Raw genomic sequence first — 21,249 nt, forward strand, 5'->3', positions numbered from 1 at the left:
TGTCTCCTCCAACACACCGTGGAGGCTGACATTTTGAGGGATGTACCAAAAATCCGTTTATCGACTCCCAAATAACTTCTGTTATCTCATGAGGCCTGAGGCAGTTTGTCATAAGTTCCTAGGCTGCAGTTGAGGCATCCCATCAAATGCTGAACACCTTGGCGCGTACCTTTAAGTACGCTGGATATACCATCTAGACACACTGGTGCCGAGACAAGGCATTTTGCTGCGCAATCCAGTGCACTTTGTAAATGGTCCATTCTTTTGCTGTTCTATAAACCGGACAACTTAGAACAGTATTTGGAAGCATTTGAGGTCAGTAAAGTATTTTTGTCACAAAACTATTCTTCATTGACAAGTACAACTAGAGGAAGAATAGATTTTGTTGACTGGAGCCCGGAAGCCTTTCAACAAACGATGTCCTTCTAACGCCATATCTGTATTCCCTGTCCAAATGGCCACACACATGGTAAAGGAAAGGCAAACATTTGGATATTCAGAAGTTGGAAAAAATATAAGCCTGGAGTTTTTGAGTTTACTTAAGCTGGGTACACACTACAGAATTTTCTACCAACTTTTTACGCCCGATCGATGGTCCGATCGCTCGGTCCATGGACTGCATACACACTAGTCTTGTTTTAGACGATAAAGGGAAGAACGGCCGTCCCGTTAGCGATTTTTTACAGCCATGTTGTCGTGAGCAATGATTGTCATTTCGCACTCACTGTCGTGGATCGGTCGGAAACTTATACACACTACACAACATAAACGAGATTGGAACGAAAATATTTAACAGTACGACCAACCAAATGAGGTGACAATCGTCCATTTGGGCAGACTTTCGACCATCGTGTCACTACACACACTAACCCGACTTTTGAACGAGCGGTCGTATGTCGGCAGGTTGAGCCAATTATTGGACGAAAATCCTGTAGTGTGCACCCAGCTTTAGATTGCCCCTATGAATCATTGTCGGCCAACATGTAATAAACATTCTATAGATCCTTCTAAGACTCAAAAGACCCAATTCTGGTCAGGGTCATTAACTCTCCCAGATGATGATGAGGATTACGTAAGAGACTAATCCTAACTCAGCACAAACAAAGGTTCAGTCCAACCCCACGTGGAGACCAATCACTGCTCATAAAAAGCTCAACCAAAAGGCTCAATCCCTACCTTTCATCCGTGTTATTGTTTTGTGCTGTTATGTACTTTTAGCCATTTTCTACATGATAAGATGATTTGTACATTTTATTTGTTATTTGCCCTATGGCTCAAAACATTTACACCTATCCAGCGGCGGACCGCAGTCTAGGGGGACTTGGGAGTGCGATCTGGCATTGCTTCCAGTGATGGAAAATGACCCTAAGGGGGGGTATTCAATTGACCGCAGGTTTTTTTTTTCCTGCAGCTTTAAAAAAAAAAAAAAATTACCCGCGGGTTTATAACTGCTATAGCGACCGTTTTTAGTTAACGCAGCGCGAAAACTTGTGCAATTCAATTGAAAAAGAGAGAACGCTGCCCCCATGCTTTATTCATTGTGTTTGCGAGTATATAGGGGAGTGAAGGGAGGTTTTAACGCTGTCATGTATAACACAAAAAAAAGGATTTGCATACATTTCCATACATTAGATTGCATTACACATTTGATAATATATACATTACAGTACTTTCTTTATCATATTTTTTTATTTAACTATTTTTTACTATAGAATCATCAATACACGTCAAAACACATTAGTACATACATATTTGTACCAAAAACATACATAAATATAATTAATTAGTCATTTTTATTGTTATTTTTTTTAATGGTTTTTTTTTTCCATAAGAAAATCAACTTTTTACATGTTAGGTATTACTGATAAACATAGTTTATCTTTTTTTTTCATTATTGCATGATTTCAAATACTTTTCTAAGGTTTTTTTATTTTTATCACACCCCCAAAGAGGTGCGAGATAAAACAGCATATTTGTCTGCTTAATGCGCCGCGTTAAAAAACAATTGAATAGATTTTAACGCGGCTGCCTCTCACACACCCTATACTTTCAATAGACCTTCTACTGGAGCGCGAGAGGACCGTTTCATGGAAAAAAAGTAGCGTTAAAAATGGAATTGAGTCGCGGGTAAAGTTAACCTGCTCGAAAATTATAAAAGAACAGCGTTAAAATGACTTAACGCGGTCTTAACAAAAAACTCACGGTCAATTGAATACCCCCCTTAGGGTTTAATAAAATGAAATATCTAAATTCCAAACAGAGGTTTTATCCTTTAACTATTTTCCAGAACGTTACAACAATCTTTTGACAAAGTAAAAGAAATAACAAACAGAAAAATAGAAACTAGAGAAGGCAGAATGACTGTAAAAGCTCAGACTATTATGTTTTCCAAATGTACTTGATACATGTGGGCTGACATTCTCCAACTCACAAGTAGAAATTATCGGCATTAATTCCTGCAGAAGGCAACAGAACACGGGATGGTTTGCAAATCATCTTATTCATTGGGGGATATGAATTGATGCACTCTGTGGAGTTGGCGTTTGAAGTATAGTATCTATCATAGACCTGATACTGCTATGTGACCCATTTACAGTATATTAGCATGCAAGATAAAAGACATAATGGCATATTCAAATTATTTTTCAAGCAGCTGGAATATGTAGGTAATGACATGTTAACACAATCCCCATTAGATGCCACAGAATCTCCAGGTAATATTCATATCTCACATACGTCTCTCCAGCACTTGGAGCCCTTAATCCTGCAAACATCTGCCCACTTACACACGTTCACGCTGCATAAAAATGCAATGTAGACGATTTCCAAACTTTTTAAATATCTAATGCGAGTAGGGAGAGGGTTCTCATGTAGCCATGATAGATTCTTGCAGTTAATTATTTACATTAGTTAATTATTTAAATTAATTAAATGTACAGACCCTTACTGCCTAATTCAAAAGTCTTGTAAGATTAATTAGCGCTGACTGAAATATCTTTTATTAAAAAGGAATTTGCAATAAAAAAAATACCCTTAAAGAGAAAGCATGGTTTGTTTTCCTTGTAGTTTTCTATATAGAATTTATAAGAATTCTATAAGAATTTGTTTAAATCTTTGTATTTATTTCCATGATGGTAGCTGCCATATTGCTTTCTCTGGCGTTTTTATACTAAAATATCACTCATAAAGGATATTACTAACACTGCACTTGGGTGAACCAATTGCAACCAATCATCTGTTATCTGTGTATAATTAAAGCAAGCGTTTGATTGGCTGCTATAGTTCAGTACAAAATATACACCTGCCTGTTAGTATATGGACCTTACACACTCCAGTGGACCAGCGCCCCCATTGACCAAATTATCACTGGAAAATGCAAAATATTTGCTATTGCAATAACCATTAAACAAAGAGGATGCAGTTCCACCAAAAACCACAAGGGAGTGCTGTTCTTGAACCTGTGTCTGTTTTGTTACATGTGTTGCTTTAGTGCAGACTTTTAAGACCTCGATCAGGACAATTATATCTATACAAGAAGCACAGGACAGTTCTACTCCAGAATGAGGTACTATGCACATACGATTGCATAAGCCTTTTAAAAAGTAGCCTAATAGTTACAAGAGAACAAGCTAGTACGTATGGATGGTGGGTGATTTTTGTTTTTGTGTTCAAGCCAGAAGGTAATTGAAGAAGAATATCAGGATACCAATGTGCAACAGTCTGTCCTGACATGCTGGGTTTATTGATCAGGTCTTCTCTCTGGTGGTTTTAATCTTGCTCGTTCCAGTTTTTCAGACACCTCATACATCAATACTCAGACAATTACCAAGCTGTAGCTGGTAGGATCATTGTGGCATTATTAGGAGAGTGAAGATAACACTATCGTACAGGTCATTAGTGGCTTCTCTGTAGATAAGGACGCCTAGTGGTTATCTTACATTACATTTCTATGTTTAGAAAATGGCACCGGCACAGGTGAAGTTTCTATAAATGGGTCAGCATTAAAAAAAAACTTAGTATTACAATAGTTTTTTTTCAAGCAAGTCTGGTTCTTTAGTTTCCTAAAAGTCAAACTTTGACGGACATAAGTTTAGTCGGGTTCTCTTCCATTGAGTTCTTTTGGCGCTCTCTTCTTTAGCTACAACCTGAGCCTATTGCGGTCTCCACCTTCATCTCCAAGTTGGGCTGGAATCCCAGCTGTCCATCAAGCCTATTTAAGGCACATTTGGGTGTGGCTCACAAGCCAGCCCTTGCTAGATGTAAACCCCTATACCTGGGAGGGGAGTGTATCTGATTTTAACTGCATTTTAATTGTGTTTAAAGCATATATAGGTCAGTGTAGGACCTGCATCTAATGAGGTGCCCTTGATGCAGGCTTAAATGTTTTGAACAAAATATGAACTAATACCTCCTGTTTTCATTTTGCTAGGCACATAGATATGCAGTGTTTAGGATAAGCGCTGACAACTGTCTTTTGGTTTTGGAAACCCAGATTAACGTAAAATCTCAAATCCACCACTCCTGATATGTAAGCGTTTGACCTCTCTGGTGTCAACATTGTAGATTTGTGTGTTCTCCTCTTAGGAATACATTTAAATGATGGTCTTCTCTAGCATGTAACATTAGGTGATCACACACGCCTGCATCTCATCCCATGGACGTCTTAACTTTTCAGTGTTGCAGTCCTTGCCTGGCACTTAGTTGTATGTTACGGGACAATCTTTCTGAACCTGAGATGCTATTATATTCAGACTGACAATCTTTGTACCGATCACTGCTTGTTTTGACTGAATTCTGTACTTCCTTGCTAGTAATATTATTGACCAAGACTTGGAGACTCACTTCGGCTTCCATTCCTGTTGTCTTCCTCATCTGTTCTATTAAGAGTCACATGGACTATGTGTTGTAAGATCTGAGGGCAACCAAGTACTATTGAGCCAACTTTCTCTAAGGGAACAGGGTTTGCTACAGGATTATACCGCAGGAGATGTTGTCTTAGTGTGGTGGTTGAGACTGATAGGATTTCCTTCCCTTACCTTGTCCTCCAGACACGATTCAGGTTCTTTTTTATTAGGACATCCGGTGGTCAGGAGATAAATACTTCAATGAGAGGGACAAGGATTGGTCAAATAACTTGGGTTTATTAATAATGCGGTAAAGATAATTTTGGTAAGCCACCGCGCCACTGACCCCTTCAACTCAATGGTAATGACAAAATATTTATTTGATCAACATAGAGCACAATAGCATTTAACATATAATAATAAATCAATTTTCAGGTAAATCACTTAACATTAATATTCAACTAAAACATTTGGTGCACCAATATTATCCCTGGTAACGTTACCATATTTTACACTCAGTCCTGGGTTGAACTGTGCACAGGAATTTAGTAGAAGTGGTGCACGTGGTTGGGGCCCATAAATTACTTTTTCACGCCAAATAAACTGATGATCTTTTGTATTACACGGTCTCTTTTGTGTGTATTCACAGACCTCTCTATTCTCTCTCCTCTCACACTGTTCTCAGTACATAGCTCAGTCTGTTTAGTGTGATGTCACAGATCTCTATACTGCTTATTTGTTTTCAGCACTTTCCTTGTTACTCACACCTCTCTGGCTCACTTCTTATTTTCTTCTCTCTCAGTCTATGCAGACACAGGGATCTCTCTCCCTCAGAAGTCTAGAACTTTCCTCTTCCCACTGCCTTCTGGGAGTTCACAGTTATTACCAAAGTTAGTGGACTTGTTGCTATGCCACACACTCCTCCTTCCTGTTACTCCCGGCAACCACCAACCACTCCCAACTATCACTTCTCCCTCAAGAAAATATATATATTTTTTTTTTAAATCTTTATAAACACTTTTAACAATTAACAAATTAAATTAACAAATTAAAAACATATAGATACACCCCAGGGTACTCAGATTTTGGGGCACCACATTAGGTGTTCCTGGATAAGGAAAGAGGGCTTCTGTAGTCATGTAGGGCTCAAAATTTCGCAGAATACCCTGTTAAGATATAATGTGCTCGGCCCTTAAACATTACCACATACTTTTCCTTGTATTTGAAGATGAATCAACTTCATACATTTTTCCGAGTTATAGATTTCAAGGGATAAGAACTATCAATGTCCCATGTAAACTTGAAGAAAGGCGGAACTTTGGGTAAAAGGTAGATACATCTCAAACACATAACAACTCAAATGGCTCATTACTCTGTAGTCAACCAGCTGTTGAAGAGATGCTAAATTACATTTTATAAGACTTTTGTAAGCCATCCTTTACTTATCTTTACTAAGACACTAAGATTTCCCAAAAATTGGTCTTTAATGATTACTGTCCAAAGCAGAGTTATAACTGTGACAGAAAGATGAGACAAAGGTGTCTGGGAAAAACCTCCCAAACTCTCTGAGTTTGCACAGTCCATAAAAACCACTAGATGATTCCTTTTAGATGCTACTACAAGTAAAATAGGTATTATTATTATTATTATCATTTATTTGTATAGTGACAGGGATTCCGTAGTGCCTAACATAGTAGTACAAATATAACATACATGAAAACTGTGAACATGACAACATGGCTACAGAGCAGAATAACAAACGCATGGATGCGAGGAACAAATCGCATGGCATACAAAACATTTCAGCATAAAACATGACAGGAAAGACTGAGACTGGACACTTAAGACATAAGGAAGAGGACTCTGTAATTTAGAGCTTACATTCTAGAGGGAGGGGGGAAGAGAGAGACAATATGAGCTAAAGGGACACTAAACTTTGTGGTCCAGGATTGTAGCAGAGGAGGTGGAGGCTGAACAGTCGAACTGGCAGAAGGGTGGTTTGAATTTGGTAATGATATTTGGCAGGGAGGGGAAGGGGAACACTGGAGGAGATGTAGGATTGGAGGGAGGAAATGAACAAGGGGCAGTGTGGAGAGACGTGGAAAGCAGTCAGTGTAGTGTGGGCAGAGGTACTTGGTAGTACAGATGAATAACATGGTGATACAGATGAATAGAGTAAACATATTGAGAAACAAAATAAGAGACAAGGTTTGCAAGTGGTTCATTAAATCAACAGTGATCTTATCCATGCTAGCAGGTCAGTAGGGAGGGTCAAGGTAGTGTACAAAGCAGGTGTTTGAGATGGAGGGTAGCAGGACTCCCTCTAGAGCGATGGATTTTGTCTTCCTGTAGAAGTGATATCGGAAGAGTGTCCTTCACCTTTTTACCTCCTGTTTAACTCCGGTACAACTCTAAATTATGCTATATCAATCTTATTCTTAGTTACAGGAAGTTATTACACCTAACCTTGTGTTTTAAGCTGACTCAGGAGATTGAATTTGTCCAATTCTCAAATTTCAAGATGCAGTGGAGGAAACTGGAATATGTAAGAGCCATGGAAAAATGTTGGTCTGTAAAGGAGTCCTTTCAAATCCAACAAGGTCCCCAAGCGTGACATCGCTCTGCAGTGCACAAGCTGTTGAACAGCACCCCCCACAGCCAGAAGAAAAGTCCTTATTGCCTTAGAGGGCTGAAAGAAAGGATGTCAAGGAATTGAATTCCCAAAATAATCAGCATTTCAATTAAAAAGTGTATTGGTTCAATAAGTGTTTGTGTAACAAATTAACCATTTACTCTTCAATGAGTTTGTAGAAGACATCCTTTTAATAAACGTTGCAGGGTGAACATCTCCAAGGCTTTGGAGCAGGATAATGTTATGTACAATCTCTGTGTGAGTTTATTTCCAGTCTATCCGATTAATTAAATGTTACGCCACATTCCGCTACCATTGCAAATACAATGAAGGTTGAATGTCTGCCTAATTAATTTAGAATGAAATGTGTTCTGAATTTAAGTGCAGATCATTTTTAAATATTTTTGTACAAATATGTTAACAATTCCCTAGATCAATATATGTAATTTGTTCTTTAAGATTATTAATCACTCCAGGCTCTGCACTCTGCAGCTGTAGATAAAAGTTCTCGTTTGAATTATTTTATCCTAATTGTACTATGTTTGTGTCTTTGCAGGGCGGGAGTGATTGTCCTCCACTCGCTTTGAATTTAAGATGAACACGTGCAAGTTCATGGACCAGGACATTGAAAGTAGAGGGATCAAGATGCCGAAACAAGCACAAAACACACCGGTTGTGGTTACAAACCGTACGATGGTGATAGCGGAACCAGAGAAAAGACGGCGGCAGAGGTACGTTGAGAAAGATGGAAAATGTAACGTTCACCATGGAAATGTCCGGGAAACATACAGGTATCTGACAGACATATTCACCACCCTGGTGGACCTCAAATGGAGATTTAACTTGCTGGTGTTCACTATGGTCTACACCACTACATGGATTTTCTTCGGATTTATTTGGTGGCTTATTGCCTACATCCGTGGAGACCTAGACCATATTGAGGATACAACATGGACGCCTTGTGTTGACAAGTTGAACGGTTTTGTATCTGCATTCCTCTTCTCCATTGAGACGGAAACCACCATAGGCTATGGATATAGGGTCATCACGGACAAGTGTCCAGAGGGAATTGTTCTCCTGCTGGTCCAGGCCATTCTTGGCTCCATAGTCAATGCTTTCATGGTGGGCTGCATGTTTGTCAAGATCTCCCAGCCAAAGAAGCGGGCAGAGACCCTTATGTTCTCCAATATGGCCGTTATCTCGGTGAGGGATGGGAAGCTATGTCTGATGTTCCGGGTTGGAGACCTGAGGAATTCTCATATTGTAGAAGCATCTATCAGAGCCAAACTGATCAAGTCTAAACAAACCAAGGAGGGAGAGTTTATCCCTCTCAACCAGACAGACCTTAATGTGGGTTTTGACACCGGAGACGACCGTCTGTTCCTCGTTTCTCCTCTAATTATCTGTCACGAGTTCAATGAGCAGAGTCCGTTCTGGGAGATTTCGAAGGATCAGCTAGGAAAAGAAGAGTTTGAGATTGTGGTCATTTTGGAAGGCATGGTAGAAGCCACAGGTGAGATAGTACGACCAACCAATTTATTGGATAGAATGAACAAAGTGTCTCGCTCCAGAAAATGATGGTGGTTTAGGGAACTTTGCTTGGATATTTATCCTTGTTTCACAACGAGAGCCATGTTTTACACTTACAGAGAGGTGATATTGTATGACTCTTGGTTCTTCATAACACTGTATATGCTATCTCCATATTGTGAGGACAAAGTGGGCAAGTTCACATAGCCTAATCATTAGTTTAGTAAATTAGATAGAAATCATCAGAAACCTCAGATATAGACAAGGCTGTACAAAGCCCTCTCTTCTGCTCCCATAAGCTTGTACATCATCTCGATTAGAGATGCTCACCGACCCCCGTGAACTGGTTTTGGTTTTGTTTTTGGACCTGGATTAGCTTCGTGTTTTGGTTTTGGCAAAACCGCCCTCGTGTGTTTTGGTTTTGGATTTTTTAGAAAAAATCCTAAAATTTGCTAAAATCACATAATTTTGCTCTTTTTTTGTCCCTACATTATTATTAACCTCAATAACACTAATTTCAAATCATTTGCAGTTAATTTAGACCACCTCACAGGTCACAATATTATTTTCATACACTTTCGGACAAATACTCCAGCGACCTGGCTGGATGGTAAGTGACAGAGCAATGACTCAAACACACGGCAGTTCTTAGCACATCTAGGACACATTGGCATACAGCAGTGGCAGAAAATAAAAATGGGGTCAAAACTCGCGAGATCCGACGATCTTTTTGCCTCGTTTTCAATTCCGAGGGCACGCGACAGTACCGAGCCGGCTTGGCTCGGTACTTGGATCCCCTAAGTTCTGCTGTGTTTGGTTCTCGAGGAACCGAGCCTGAGCATCTCTAATCTCGATGCTTTAGGACGTCTTTGGTAGTGTCTAGATGGAGGTCCTACTCTTGAGAGCCCCTTCCTAAGAGCTCTATGACCCCTGATGGTATCAGGCCTTCACAATGGAGGCCCAGTCTTCAGTTTAGGCCACATCATGTTGGGTTCATCCCCGCAGCATCATAACATCGTAGCATTTTCAGTTGGATAACACAATGACACATGAAACTCCCAGCACAGTTACTACTCTGTCTGGGCCTTCATTATGCAGGTCAGATTTAAATGTGAGATCCCACAGTTCAGAGAAATGGTGCCCTATGTGAGGGGCCCCTCAAAGCACCAGCTAAGAGAGATAAGTACATTTTTAAAGATTTTTTAAAAAGTGGAATTGTCCGTTAAAATAAACAGTTTCTCGTGTCTTTATAAGAGAATCCTTCCTTAGGGGCGATTCTAGGAAGTTGTACAGTAATGCAAAATCACCATTAAGGTTACACTGAGCAGTAGGAGTTCAAAACAAACATTTCTAGAGTGCAAATTCAAGTTTGCTACCCGCAAAGCCGAGCCCACTGGGGTAGTCTCCCCCAGGTCCTCTTCACAGCGACATTACTTTTCGACGGGTAATTTGGACTCATAACTCAGTCTCCTCTTCCTGTATAGAGAGCACTTAGGAGGTTTACCGTACAGACATAGCCCTCTCTTCTCATTATCATCATGCACTTAGTGGGATTGGTTGGGATTACCCTGAACCATCACAAAGTAATCAAAGAACATAAAAGAGATGGTGAAATAAATATTGAGATTACTATAGCACTACTGAACCTTGCTACTATCCCACCACGATTTTTGTCCCTAACTACTTGAATATATTAAATCTGGAGATGATTTAAACTTGTGTTTTACTGATAATTATTTGAGCAGAGATCTGGAGCCGTTCATATCAGAAATTCACTTCTGGATGACTATTAAAATCTACCAGCTGTAATTTGGCTTACCAATGCCATTAGCCACTAATTATTTATTGCTGCCAGAGGTACCCATTATTTATTACCTACTTTTATTGGGTAAATGTGTTGGGTTACTTAATATATTTGGAGAATAACACATGTATCTAACTACTATGGAAGATTGCTTAACCACTGCTTACCAGAGAATACTATCTACCAGGATATACTGTCATGTTCTAACTGATATTTTGTTAATAACTAATGTCATATACTAAAGGAACTTATCAGTTAACACTCTCATAATAGTTTATCGCATTGATTCTAAAAGTAAAGATTGGGTACTAACTACATTGTGACGGACAGTAACTAGTAGGAATAGATGACTCCTGATGACTATTTATTGCTAGAATACACCCTTATCTTAACCAATATGCAACCAAAACAACCAAAAGGCGTATCCATGCTCTGATCATCTCCCGTCTCGAACTACTGCAACCTCCTCCGACCTTTCACCATCTATCATTGCCGCAATAAAACTGACCTTCCTCTCTTGCTGCTCCATATCCACCGTACCCACTCTGCAAATCCCTGCACTGTCTCCCCATATCCTCCATATTACTCACTCTCAGCTATAAAGCCCTCAACAGCATCCTCCTTTCATGCATCTCAGCCTCATCTTCAAACACTCTCCCAAACACCCTCATAGATCTACCTCTGACCTGCACCTCATCTCCTCTCTTAATATCATCATCATCTATTTATTTATATAGCGCCACTGATTCTGCAGCGCTGTACAGAGAACTCACTCACATCAGTCCCTGCCCCATTGGAGCTTACAATCTAAATCCCCTAACATACACACAGACCGAGAGAGACTAAGGACCATATAGTAGCAGTCAATTAACCTACCAGTATGTTTTTGGAGTGTGGGAGGAAACCGGAGCACCCGGAGGAAACCCACGCAAACACGGGGAGAACATACAAACTCCACACAGATAAGGCCATGGTCGGGAATCAAACTCATGACCCCAGTGCTGTAAGGCAGAAGTGCTAACTACTAAGCCACCGTTAATATCCACCTCTCATTCCTTACAAGATTTCTCCCATGCCTCTACCACCTATGGAATGTCCTACTGGGCCTGATTAGAGTCTCCCCAAGCTTTCAAATATTTAAACACTTTCTGGAAACAAACCTCTAAACAAGAGTCTACTCTACTATCCCCGAATCTCTTATGAGCAGGACCCTCCTTACCCTTTGTTTTCACATCTGCACTTTTGTGTATTTTGAATCTTCCCTTTTTATGTATGCCCTGTTCTCTCGCTATCTGTCACTGAGGAGTACTGTGGAGCCTTATATATCAAGAACAATAATAATAATAAATAATACTATGGTTTGCTATGAAATGTAGACACCTAGATTGCTGTCGGCTACGCAGATCCCAGATTCATGGCGGTGTATTGGAGAATGAGAGCCATTTAGAATGTTGACTGATCAGAGATTCCTTTATTAAATGCGAAACACAAATACAAAATTCATTATAGAGCAACCTGACATAGTGTCCCCATCATGTTTAGAAAGCTCTGAATAAATAGGTCTTCCTATTCCTTTAAAGCATTGTTGATAAACATAGCACAAGTCATGCATAGTACTTCATAATATTAGTAAGCACAGCAATTATATTTATCTGTTATGAAAAGAAAACAACATCTGCACTAGAGCTGCTCACTGACCCCCGTGAAGTGGTTTTTGTTTTGGATCTGGATTAGCTTCGTGTTTTGGTTTTGGCAAAACCGCCATCGTGTGTTTTGGTTTTGGATTTTTTAGAAAAAATCCTAAAATATGCTAAAATCACATAATTTTGTACTTTTGTTGTTCCTACATTATTATTAACCTCAATAACACTAATTTCAAGACATTTGCAGTCAATTTAGACCACCTCACAGATCACAATATTATTTTCATACACTTTCGGACAAATACTGCAGCGACCTGGCTGGATGGTAAGCGACAGAGCAATGACACAAACAGACGGCAGTTCCTAGCACATCTAGGACACATTAGCACACAGCGGTGGCAGGAAAGAAAAATGGGGGTCCGCCCTCCCTCCCACCTCTCGCTATGTTGGATCTTAAAAAGTAATTCAAAACTCACAAGATCCGACGACGTCACAATGACGTTTTGCCTCGTTTTCAATTCCGAGGGCACACAACAGTGCCAAATCGGTTTGGCTCAGTACTCGGATCCCCTAAGTTCGGGTGTGTTCGGTTCTCGAGGAACCGAGCCTGAGCATCTCTAATCTGCACATACATCAAAACATCTACGTTGAGGTTTATATCACCCACACTAATGATTCGCAGACAACTGAACTTCCTTATTCTGTAAGAATCAAGGTGAAAATCTGTGGCTTGATGTTATCGTAGAGACTTGTCGATTTATTCCCATACATCAATCTCTCTAATAATTAAATTAGAAATGTATTAAACATCAATTTAACTCTTATCGTGCAAATATCCCTTACACTCCCTTATATTGTGCTTTGAAGCACAATACTTGAATATATTCTGCAGTCATACGTTTGTTTATTTCACTTTCATGTAACTATTTATCTTTTTGCACAGACAGGAAAATGATGACTACTACTGATTGTTAGCTTGTGGTGTCAAAGGAACATCTTGTAGATTGATGTTATTACCCATCATCATTTGAAGAAGGCAATTTATCTAGTTAAAAATTGCAGTGAAGTTTGTACTCCACACATCAGAAGCTAGATTTCTGTTTCAACACTGGCCTCTAGTGTACGCAATGGAAACTGCATTACTTCTGAAAATAGCGGGACTGGTTCATTAAGAAAAGTTAAGCAGAAGTAAGCAAGTAAGGCAAAACCATGTTGCATTGGAGGGGGAGGTAAATTTAAAATGTGGGGACAGATTTATATTTGGGGTAGGGCATGTCCTACATCAACTTTAAATTTTAGTGTACAAATAAGCTATCAAGTATTTGTGTGCTACATGAAAAAACAGACAGTATTTTCCTTATGTGCAAAATAATAAAATAATTTGCAACCCTTGCATTGCAACATGGTTTTGTCCAGAAAACTTGAGTAAAAAAACTTACTCAATTTTTTGCTTAACTTTACTTAATGAATCAGGCCCAGTGACAATATGCTATACGTGTAAATGTTTCAGAAGCTACTCAGAACCTATTACAATGCAACTGCGATCGTGGGAGTTTTTCCTTTCCTATAAACAGCAGACTACCTGTATTGAAGACCTGCCGTAGGACAGTTCCAAATTCCAGTCTCCCAAAAACAGACATTTTCTGAAAGTGGATTTTTTTGGGGTAGATCAGGTTCATGACCTAAAATGTACTGATTTTACAAAAGGGAAAGTTGACAAGTACGCTCCCTGAAATGGATGATAAGAGAAAAGCACAGCTTGTACTCGGCTAATATAAATTCAATGTCAAACATCTCAAGTTTTGTAAAAGTCTAAGAATTTTTAAATAAACATCTGTGAATGTTATAAGTGATGAATAGAGAGGAGCAAAAGTGTTGGTTATAGTTGGTGCACACAGCCATTATATTTTGAAATTGCCGTGTGTTGGACATGTAACCCTTTTTTTTTACATTAAAATTTTACTTTTATTTACAATTACAATAAAAAAAATGTTATTAATAAAACAGAGAAATATTTGTGTAATAAAATGATTTAAAATTGCTGTGTGCGCTTCACGATCTCTTTGTTATTTCAAGTTTCTCATTAATCTGGATCAGGAATTGTTGTAATTTTATTGTTTTTATGTGATCGTACAATATAAAGCGAACATGTTGACAACCTTCATTTTTGTTAATCGTAAATTTCCTGAAACGTCCAGACTATGAAGGGTTAACTACAGACAGATATTCCAGTCTGGAAATTTAGATTTAAAATGATTGATTGGCCCTTGAGAGTTTAAAAACCCAGCTCTTCACAACAACCGGTTTGCTTGGAAGACGAGATCCCGGCGAAACGCGTGTCACTTAAAAATAATAAAAATCATAGAATTGAGACGTTCATGAATGTGAGTTCCAAGCCCCCTAAATAACTAGGAGCGGCAATCACGTTCATCAGGGATATTTAAAGGGCTTGACACTATTAGGTACTATAATATAGGCTACACTCTATTAGAACATTATGGAAATTGATTAATGACACAACATATTTACAACAATTCCTTATCCAGATTTATGAGAAACTTGAAATAATAGCTGAACAACACGGCAGCTGCAACTGGTAACCCAGAGGCTCCAACCACCGGTTACACAGCTGAGCTCTACCTTCTCCACATCTCCCAATAACAGCTCTGCAGATTTCAAAGTAATTTTTTCAATCTAAAACTCATCTTGACTGGCCATCTAGCAAATTGGGAAAAAGTGTTTTATTTTGTTTTTAAAGATGTTTTTCTCTTTCTTTCCCTTTTTTCCCTCTCCCTTTCACTCTGTTTCTGTCTGCCTTTATCTCTCCAATTTAGTTTCCTTTTCTCTTTCCCTTTCACTCTCCGTTTCACTCTCTGTTTCTCTCTACTTTTCACTCTCTGTTTCACTCTCCCTTTCACTCTCCATCTTTCTCACCCTTTCTCACTATCCGTCTCTCTCTCTCCCTTTTTCCTCTGCCTTTCACTCTCCGTTTCTCTCTCCCTTTCATTCTCTGTCCCCTTCATTCTGTTTTTCTCTGCTTTTCACTCTCCGTTTCTCTCTCCCTTTCATTCTCTGTTTCTCTCTACTTTTCACTCTCCCTTTCACTCTCTGTTTCTCTCTGCTTTTCACTCTCCCTTTCACTCTCCATCTTTCTCACCCTTTCTCACTCTCCGTCTCTCTCTCCCTTTCTCTCTGCCTTTCACTCTCCGTTTCTCTCTCCCTTTCATTCTCTGTTTCTCTCTGCTTTTCACTCTCCCTTCAACTTTGTTTCTTTCTGCTTTTCACTCTCCCTTTCACTCTCCATCTCTCTCTCCCTTTCTCACTCTCCGTCTCTCTCTCTCCCTTTCATTCCCTGTCCCCTTCATTCTGTTTCTCTCTGCTTTTCACTCTCTGTTTCTCTCTCCCTTTCATTCTCTGTTTCTCTCTGCTTTTCACTCTCCTTTTCTCTCTCCCTTTCATTCACTTTTGCTCTCTGCTTTTCACTCTCCCTTTCACTCTCCATCTCTCTCTCCCTTTCTCACTCTCTGTCTCTCTCTCCCTTTTTCTCTCCCTTTCACTCTGTTTCTCTCACCCTTCAACTCAACCTTTCACTCTCCGTTTCTCTCTCTATCTCTCTCTCCCTTTCTCACTCTCCGTCGCTCTCTCCCCTTTTCTCTGCCTTTCACTCTCCGTTTCTCTCTCCCACACATTCTCTGTTTCTCTCTGCTTTTCACTCTCCCTTTCACTCTCCGTTTCTCTCTCCCATTAACTCTCCTTTTTAATATCCTTTTGTCCCGACTTTTCACACTTTCTGTCTAAATCCACTACCTTCCCACAGCAGCAGTCAGTGTGGCTTATATAGATTGTGCTACTCTGTAACTGGGATAGCAGTGGTAACTATGATCCATCTATTGGACAGGATGTTGACCAACCCCAGTGTAGAGGAGTCTTCCCCAACCAAGAGAACAACTGACACTTTAAAGGAAAAAATGTTTATTACTGGAGAGTAGAAAAACGAATAGAGGATTTTGTTTACATTCACTCTCAGAAGTGGTGGACGCAGACCTTGCAAATGTAGACCGTGAAGCAGAGTACCGACAACTGTATCTTTGAAGCTTTGTCTCTACTGCGTATAGGTTCTCTCTTGTCTGCTCCATTCCGACAGCTGATTGGTGCATCGACACAGCTTTTAATGCCCCTGCTCTCTGAAGGCCTCCTGATTGGCCAGAAGGGTTGGAGTGGCGGGAGACTCAATCCTACCACATGGGGGAGTTGTACAGCGTAAGCTGCTTTGTGTATGTAATGTTTCTACGGAGCAGGTTAACCCATGACATGCCAGGGGCAAACGCAGGATATGTAGAGAGAGGTTTCCACACCATGCCGCTAGTGGGTGTGACCAGCACGCATGGTGGCTATAATTTTAGACAGTGCTTGGCTGCTCTCCAGCTCTTCCTATCCCCATAATATACAAGGGCAATGCTGTGTGCACTACTGTTAGGTGCACGCAGCTCTCACTTTTCAAGCAGAGCCGTGTGAAGCGGGGGCAGGGTCCAGCAACCTCAATTATACAGCGCCCCAGGCTTGGAGGGGGGTTTCCAGGCACTAGAAACCCCTCCTCTTGGTTTGCCTATGCATGCCCAACAATATTAACACCTCATGCACTCATCACCAAAGTTATAACATCAAATACTATCAATATAATTTTTTATATAGTATCTTATCTCTTTACATTTTAATATCCTTATACACTAAATCTAGAGACTGGATAGGACTTAAAGGCATACAGGTGTGTTCCGCATTTCACATTTTGATATGATATGAAGCAGAATGGAACCAATAAAAGTAGAAGTTCAGGCAGATCAAAAACAAAAAAGCAGGAATTCCTCATGGGACATTTAAGGACTAATTCCAGTGGAGAAGTGTGCAAGACTCTGCAACCAAATACAGAATGTGGCAAATATTGAAAAATGTGCTAAGCTCTAGTCCTCGTTATCTATAATTATCTTACACTGACACCTAGTGGCTAAATGTCATATTGTCCAACTGAAATGTAATTTGTAAGTAACTGTTCCAACATACTAAATGCTAGCATTGAACAGGTGCAGCACAAGAGATAAAATGAACAAGACCCTTCCCTTCTGCCTAAATATTTAAAGGCCAAAGGCTCGTTCATTATATCTGTATATCAGACAGAGATTGAAAAACTCTGAAAACAGAGTATAAGTCCTGACTATACTCCAAGCTCATGCTATCAACTAACAGATCTGATTTTTCCTGCACAGATTTTATCAATGTAAAAAACCCTGACACAGCACCGTGTGTATAAGTGGCTTGTGTCAATCCAGTTGTTGCTATGAATAAATCACTCTCCAACACACACAACTGATTTCTGAATGGCTGGATAACTTTTGGTGTTAGTCAGGACCTGTTAGTCTGGTGAGAAGAGGACTGAACTAACAGTTGAATTTCAAAGGATCGTTATTGTGACTTAATATCACAGTGCGTCGCAAATATATGTAAGATACAGCGGAAATACAGCGCTACGTAATATGATTGCGCTATGTAAATCATTGATAATAAATAATCTTCCTTGATCTTTTTTTTGCAGGCATGACTTGTCAAGCTCGAAGCTCCTACGTGGAGAGAGAGGTTCTATGGGGCCACCGCTTCATGCCCGTCCTCACGCTGGAAGAAGGCTTCTATGAAGTAGACTACGATACGTTTCACAACACCGACGAGACGCCGACCCCCACGTGCAGCGCCAAAGAGCTGGCGGAGCTCAACGAGAAGGGCGAGGCCTTGCAGCTCATGTCCATCAACAGCAAAGGCAACCAGACGATGGACAGCGACCTGCAGGAAGGGTCAGAAGGAGAGGAGACTCCTGCGCTAACCAACGGGGATGTTAGTAAAATAAAGCTGGATGGCTGTGAGTGAACGGGGAGGAACATTATGATCGCTAAAGAAATAAACAGACTTTTGCCAGCAATATACTGACGTTGCCTCTCCCAGAATACTGCAGCGGGCAGTGTCTCTACGAGTTATATTAATGCTGCCGCAAGGACTTGCAGCGTTGGCCATATGAAGAAACTTCACTGTACCTGTCTTTTGAACACGGTGGAAACAGCCATATGTAGGCGATAACAATATTCATGAGATTGCTGTGCCTCGTGCCTCATGCCTCTGTGATTTCACTAGTTCTCAGTGAACTGACAAGCAGAATATAAATTCATCCCACAAAATGACTGCCTGGACTACGAAAAAAATTACTCTACACTGTGCCATGTAGCCACTCCATACACGTACAACTGTGTCAGAGGCCTTGTCAAGTCTACTGGGATATATACATCAACGTTATAGGAACAGTACCCATCACTCGTGTGCTTTATTTGGAGATTGTGCATATTGTTCAAGTTCATAATGTGAGCAACAAATGTCTTTATATGTGACTGGTTTTCAGGTTGGCCCCCAGCTTATGAGGGCCACAGGGGCAAGGAACAGCTTCTGTAAATACCCATTTCCCCTACAAGTATTTATATAAGGTGGGAGTATATCAGCAGGGTGACCACAAGTAATACGAATGAACACTCTATTAACCCTTACCAGCTGTATAAACTGCTTAACACCTACACTCCTTAAAGTGCTCCCATTGTCAACACATAGTGGAGGCAGCCATTTTATGGGCTGGACTATTGTTCATAAGAAGGCAGCCTATTAATACTCTAGAAACCAGTGACATCACTGAAACACTTTCAGGAACATTTATGAGACCCATAAGAAAGCGTCGTTACCCATAGCAACAATCAGATGATGTCATAGTAGTGTTCACCAAATGTGATTGCCGTAGGTAACAGTCATTTCCATGGCAATCATTACCATAAATATCTCGATGTAAGTGATGTCATTGGTTCCTAGTGAATTGATAGGCTCCACCGTCACGTGCACAAAATGGCTGCCTCCACTGAAGGTAACTTATGAATCGACCACTCCGCAGGGGAAAATGCAGCTTTGGATACACCTAGATTTATGCCAGATTAGGGGCATTTGTGGAGGAGCAGCAGTTTACACCGATAGTAGAGCAACTTGGTCAGGGCGAAGCATTCCTACGGAAGTATACGGAGGGAGGGGGGGGGCGCACCGCTACGGCTCATTTTGAGGATTAGTTCAGAAACAAGATTTGAGTTTATGGAGACAAATTATTGTACTGAGATAACAGCATAACTGGTGAAAATCATGTCTCATCCAATACTTTTAACTCATTTTGTTCCTTCATGTTTCACTTCGGCAGAGATATGCATTTCTAGGTGCCTTTCAATATAATAAAAGATTTCACACACAACAAATCGCCAATGCCCATGTCCCCACACTGTCATGATAAAGATAAGCCATACATGAGCTAGCGGAGGAGGTTGAACTTGCTGTTAAGTTTACATACTTGCCCAGCGCACCTCTCCGCACCCAAGTTGTACTTCTACTTAGTGGCAGCGTCTCCTCGGAGCGCAGAGGAGGAGCGTAGCTTGACGTGTACTGGGCGGCCCTTGCACCTGAAGCCAAGGCCTTTTTGAGAGGTTTTGCATTGGTATCAAAGTGCACGCCTCCTCTCCGGAACAACCTAAGCCAACTAAAAGTACTCCTCATTGTGCAGAGAGGTGGGAAAAGAATTCAAGGAACACGGTCATATCTACCAACATTCCAATTTTGGAATCGTGGCAAGGATGTGGGGGCCTAGACGTTTCCAACGAGGGCATGACTAATGTCTCTGTAGCGTTAGGACACCCCCAAACATCCCTGGAAAAGACAGTTGTACTCCCTCCCGCCCCTGCCCCATAGTGGTACAAGCGTGAGGACTCCCTGCCATAGAGAAAACCAATCCAAGGCTGTTCAGCGAGACTGGTTTCTCTGTGAAAGGTGCCACCCTCCCAAACAAAGCCACAATGAAAAGTAATTTCCTGACCTTGTTAGCTTTAAGGGCTGGAGTAATTAACAGTTTTAAAATAAAATTCCCAAAACCCTTGTTTACCATTTTATTGAATATAGAAGAAAAATCTTTCTTTATCCATCATAGTCCAAACGGGAAGAAAAAAAAAATAAAACAAAAAAACATTAAAATGGCCCACCTGTTAATTACAGCCAACCAATGGGAAATGACTAAAGCTGGGCGTAATCTTTCACTGCCAGCCAATCACAAGCATTGTCACAAGACATTGGCCTGAGCTAGTGATTGGCTGCTGGTAAAGAGGAGTCCCAGGGAATTACATCTTTGATCATTCTGCATTGGTTGTTTCTGTGCACTTTTTTGGGGGGTGGGGATTTTTCAGGGTTGTTTTTTTTTTACCATTTGGACTGTGACAGAGAGAAGAAAAGAAGATTATTTTGATATTTAATAAAGTGGTGAAGATGGTTTTGGGGAGTCTTATTAAACAAAACTTGAGCATTTTGTTTTTATTTTATTGTAATGGACAAGGGTCTTAGGCACGTTTTACTGTAAATACTGGGATGGCTAAGTTACCAGTTCAGGGGTCTCAATCTTGTTAAATACATCAGCCCCACAGTCCTAGTGACCTAGCGCATTTCGCCGCAAATTCTGGTAGCCTCTGGGAGGTTTAATATCCCCCCCTCCAATAGAGATATAAGTGCTGCATTGACCTATGTCTGACTTTCACTATAAAGGGGGAGCCCCGCAGGGGGGTGTCTCTGTTATAATGAATACCAGCTTAGGATTTCTAGCAATGATGCTAGATGAGGATTTAAGGAGGGAGCATGTTGCCCTTTTAGTTTCATATTGTGTATGAGAAGTGTGTTGTCTCATTAAAAGAATAG

At 40.4% G+C, this 21,249-nt stretch overlaps 1 protein-coding gene across 2 annotated transcripts in view; it reads left to right on the forward strand.

Moving 5' to 3' along the window:
- LOC142107872 (G protein-activated inward rectifier potassium channel 2-like) overlaps positions 1-21,249 on the forward strand; it is a 70,445-nt gene that overhangs the window by 47,968 nt on the left and 1,228 nt on the right. The window contains exons 2-3 of one of the 2 annotated variants that reach the window (XR_012680027.1): positions 8,033-8,989; positions 18,041-18,851. Coding sequence is in view for 1 of the 2 variants with exons in the window: in XM_075191512.1 (XP_075047613.1) it covers positions 8,071-8,989; positions 18,041-18,366 (1,245 nt within the window). In the remaining variant the exon portion in view is untranslated. Of the gene's footprint in view, positions 1-8,032; positions 8,990-18,040; positions 20,144-21,249 lie in introns of those variants that run through there. The other variant, XM_075191512.1, reaches the window with a different exon arrangement.

This window comes from Mixophyes fleayi, chromosome 11 (genome assembly GCF_038048845.1).
Source record: "Mixophyes fleayi isolate aMixFle1 chromosome 11, aMixFle1.hap1, whole genome shotgun sequence".
In the NCBI taxonomy this organism is placed as follows: Eukaryota; Metazoa; Chordata; class Amphibia; order Anura; family Limnodynastidae; genus Mixophyes; species Mixophyes fleayi.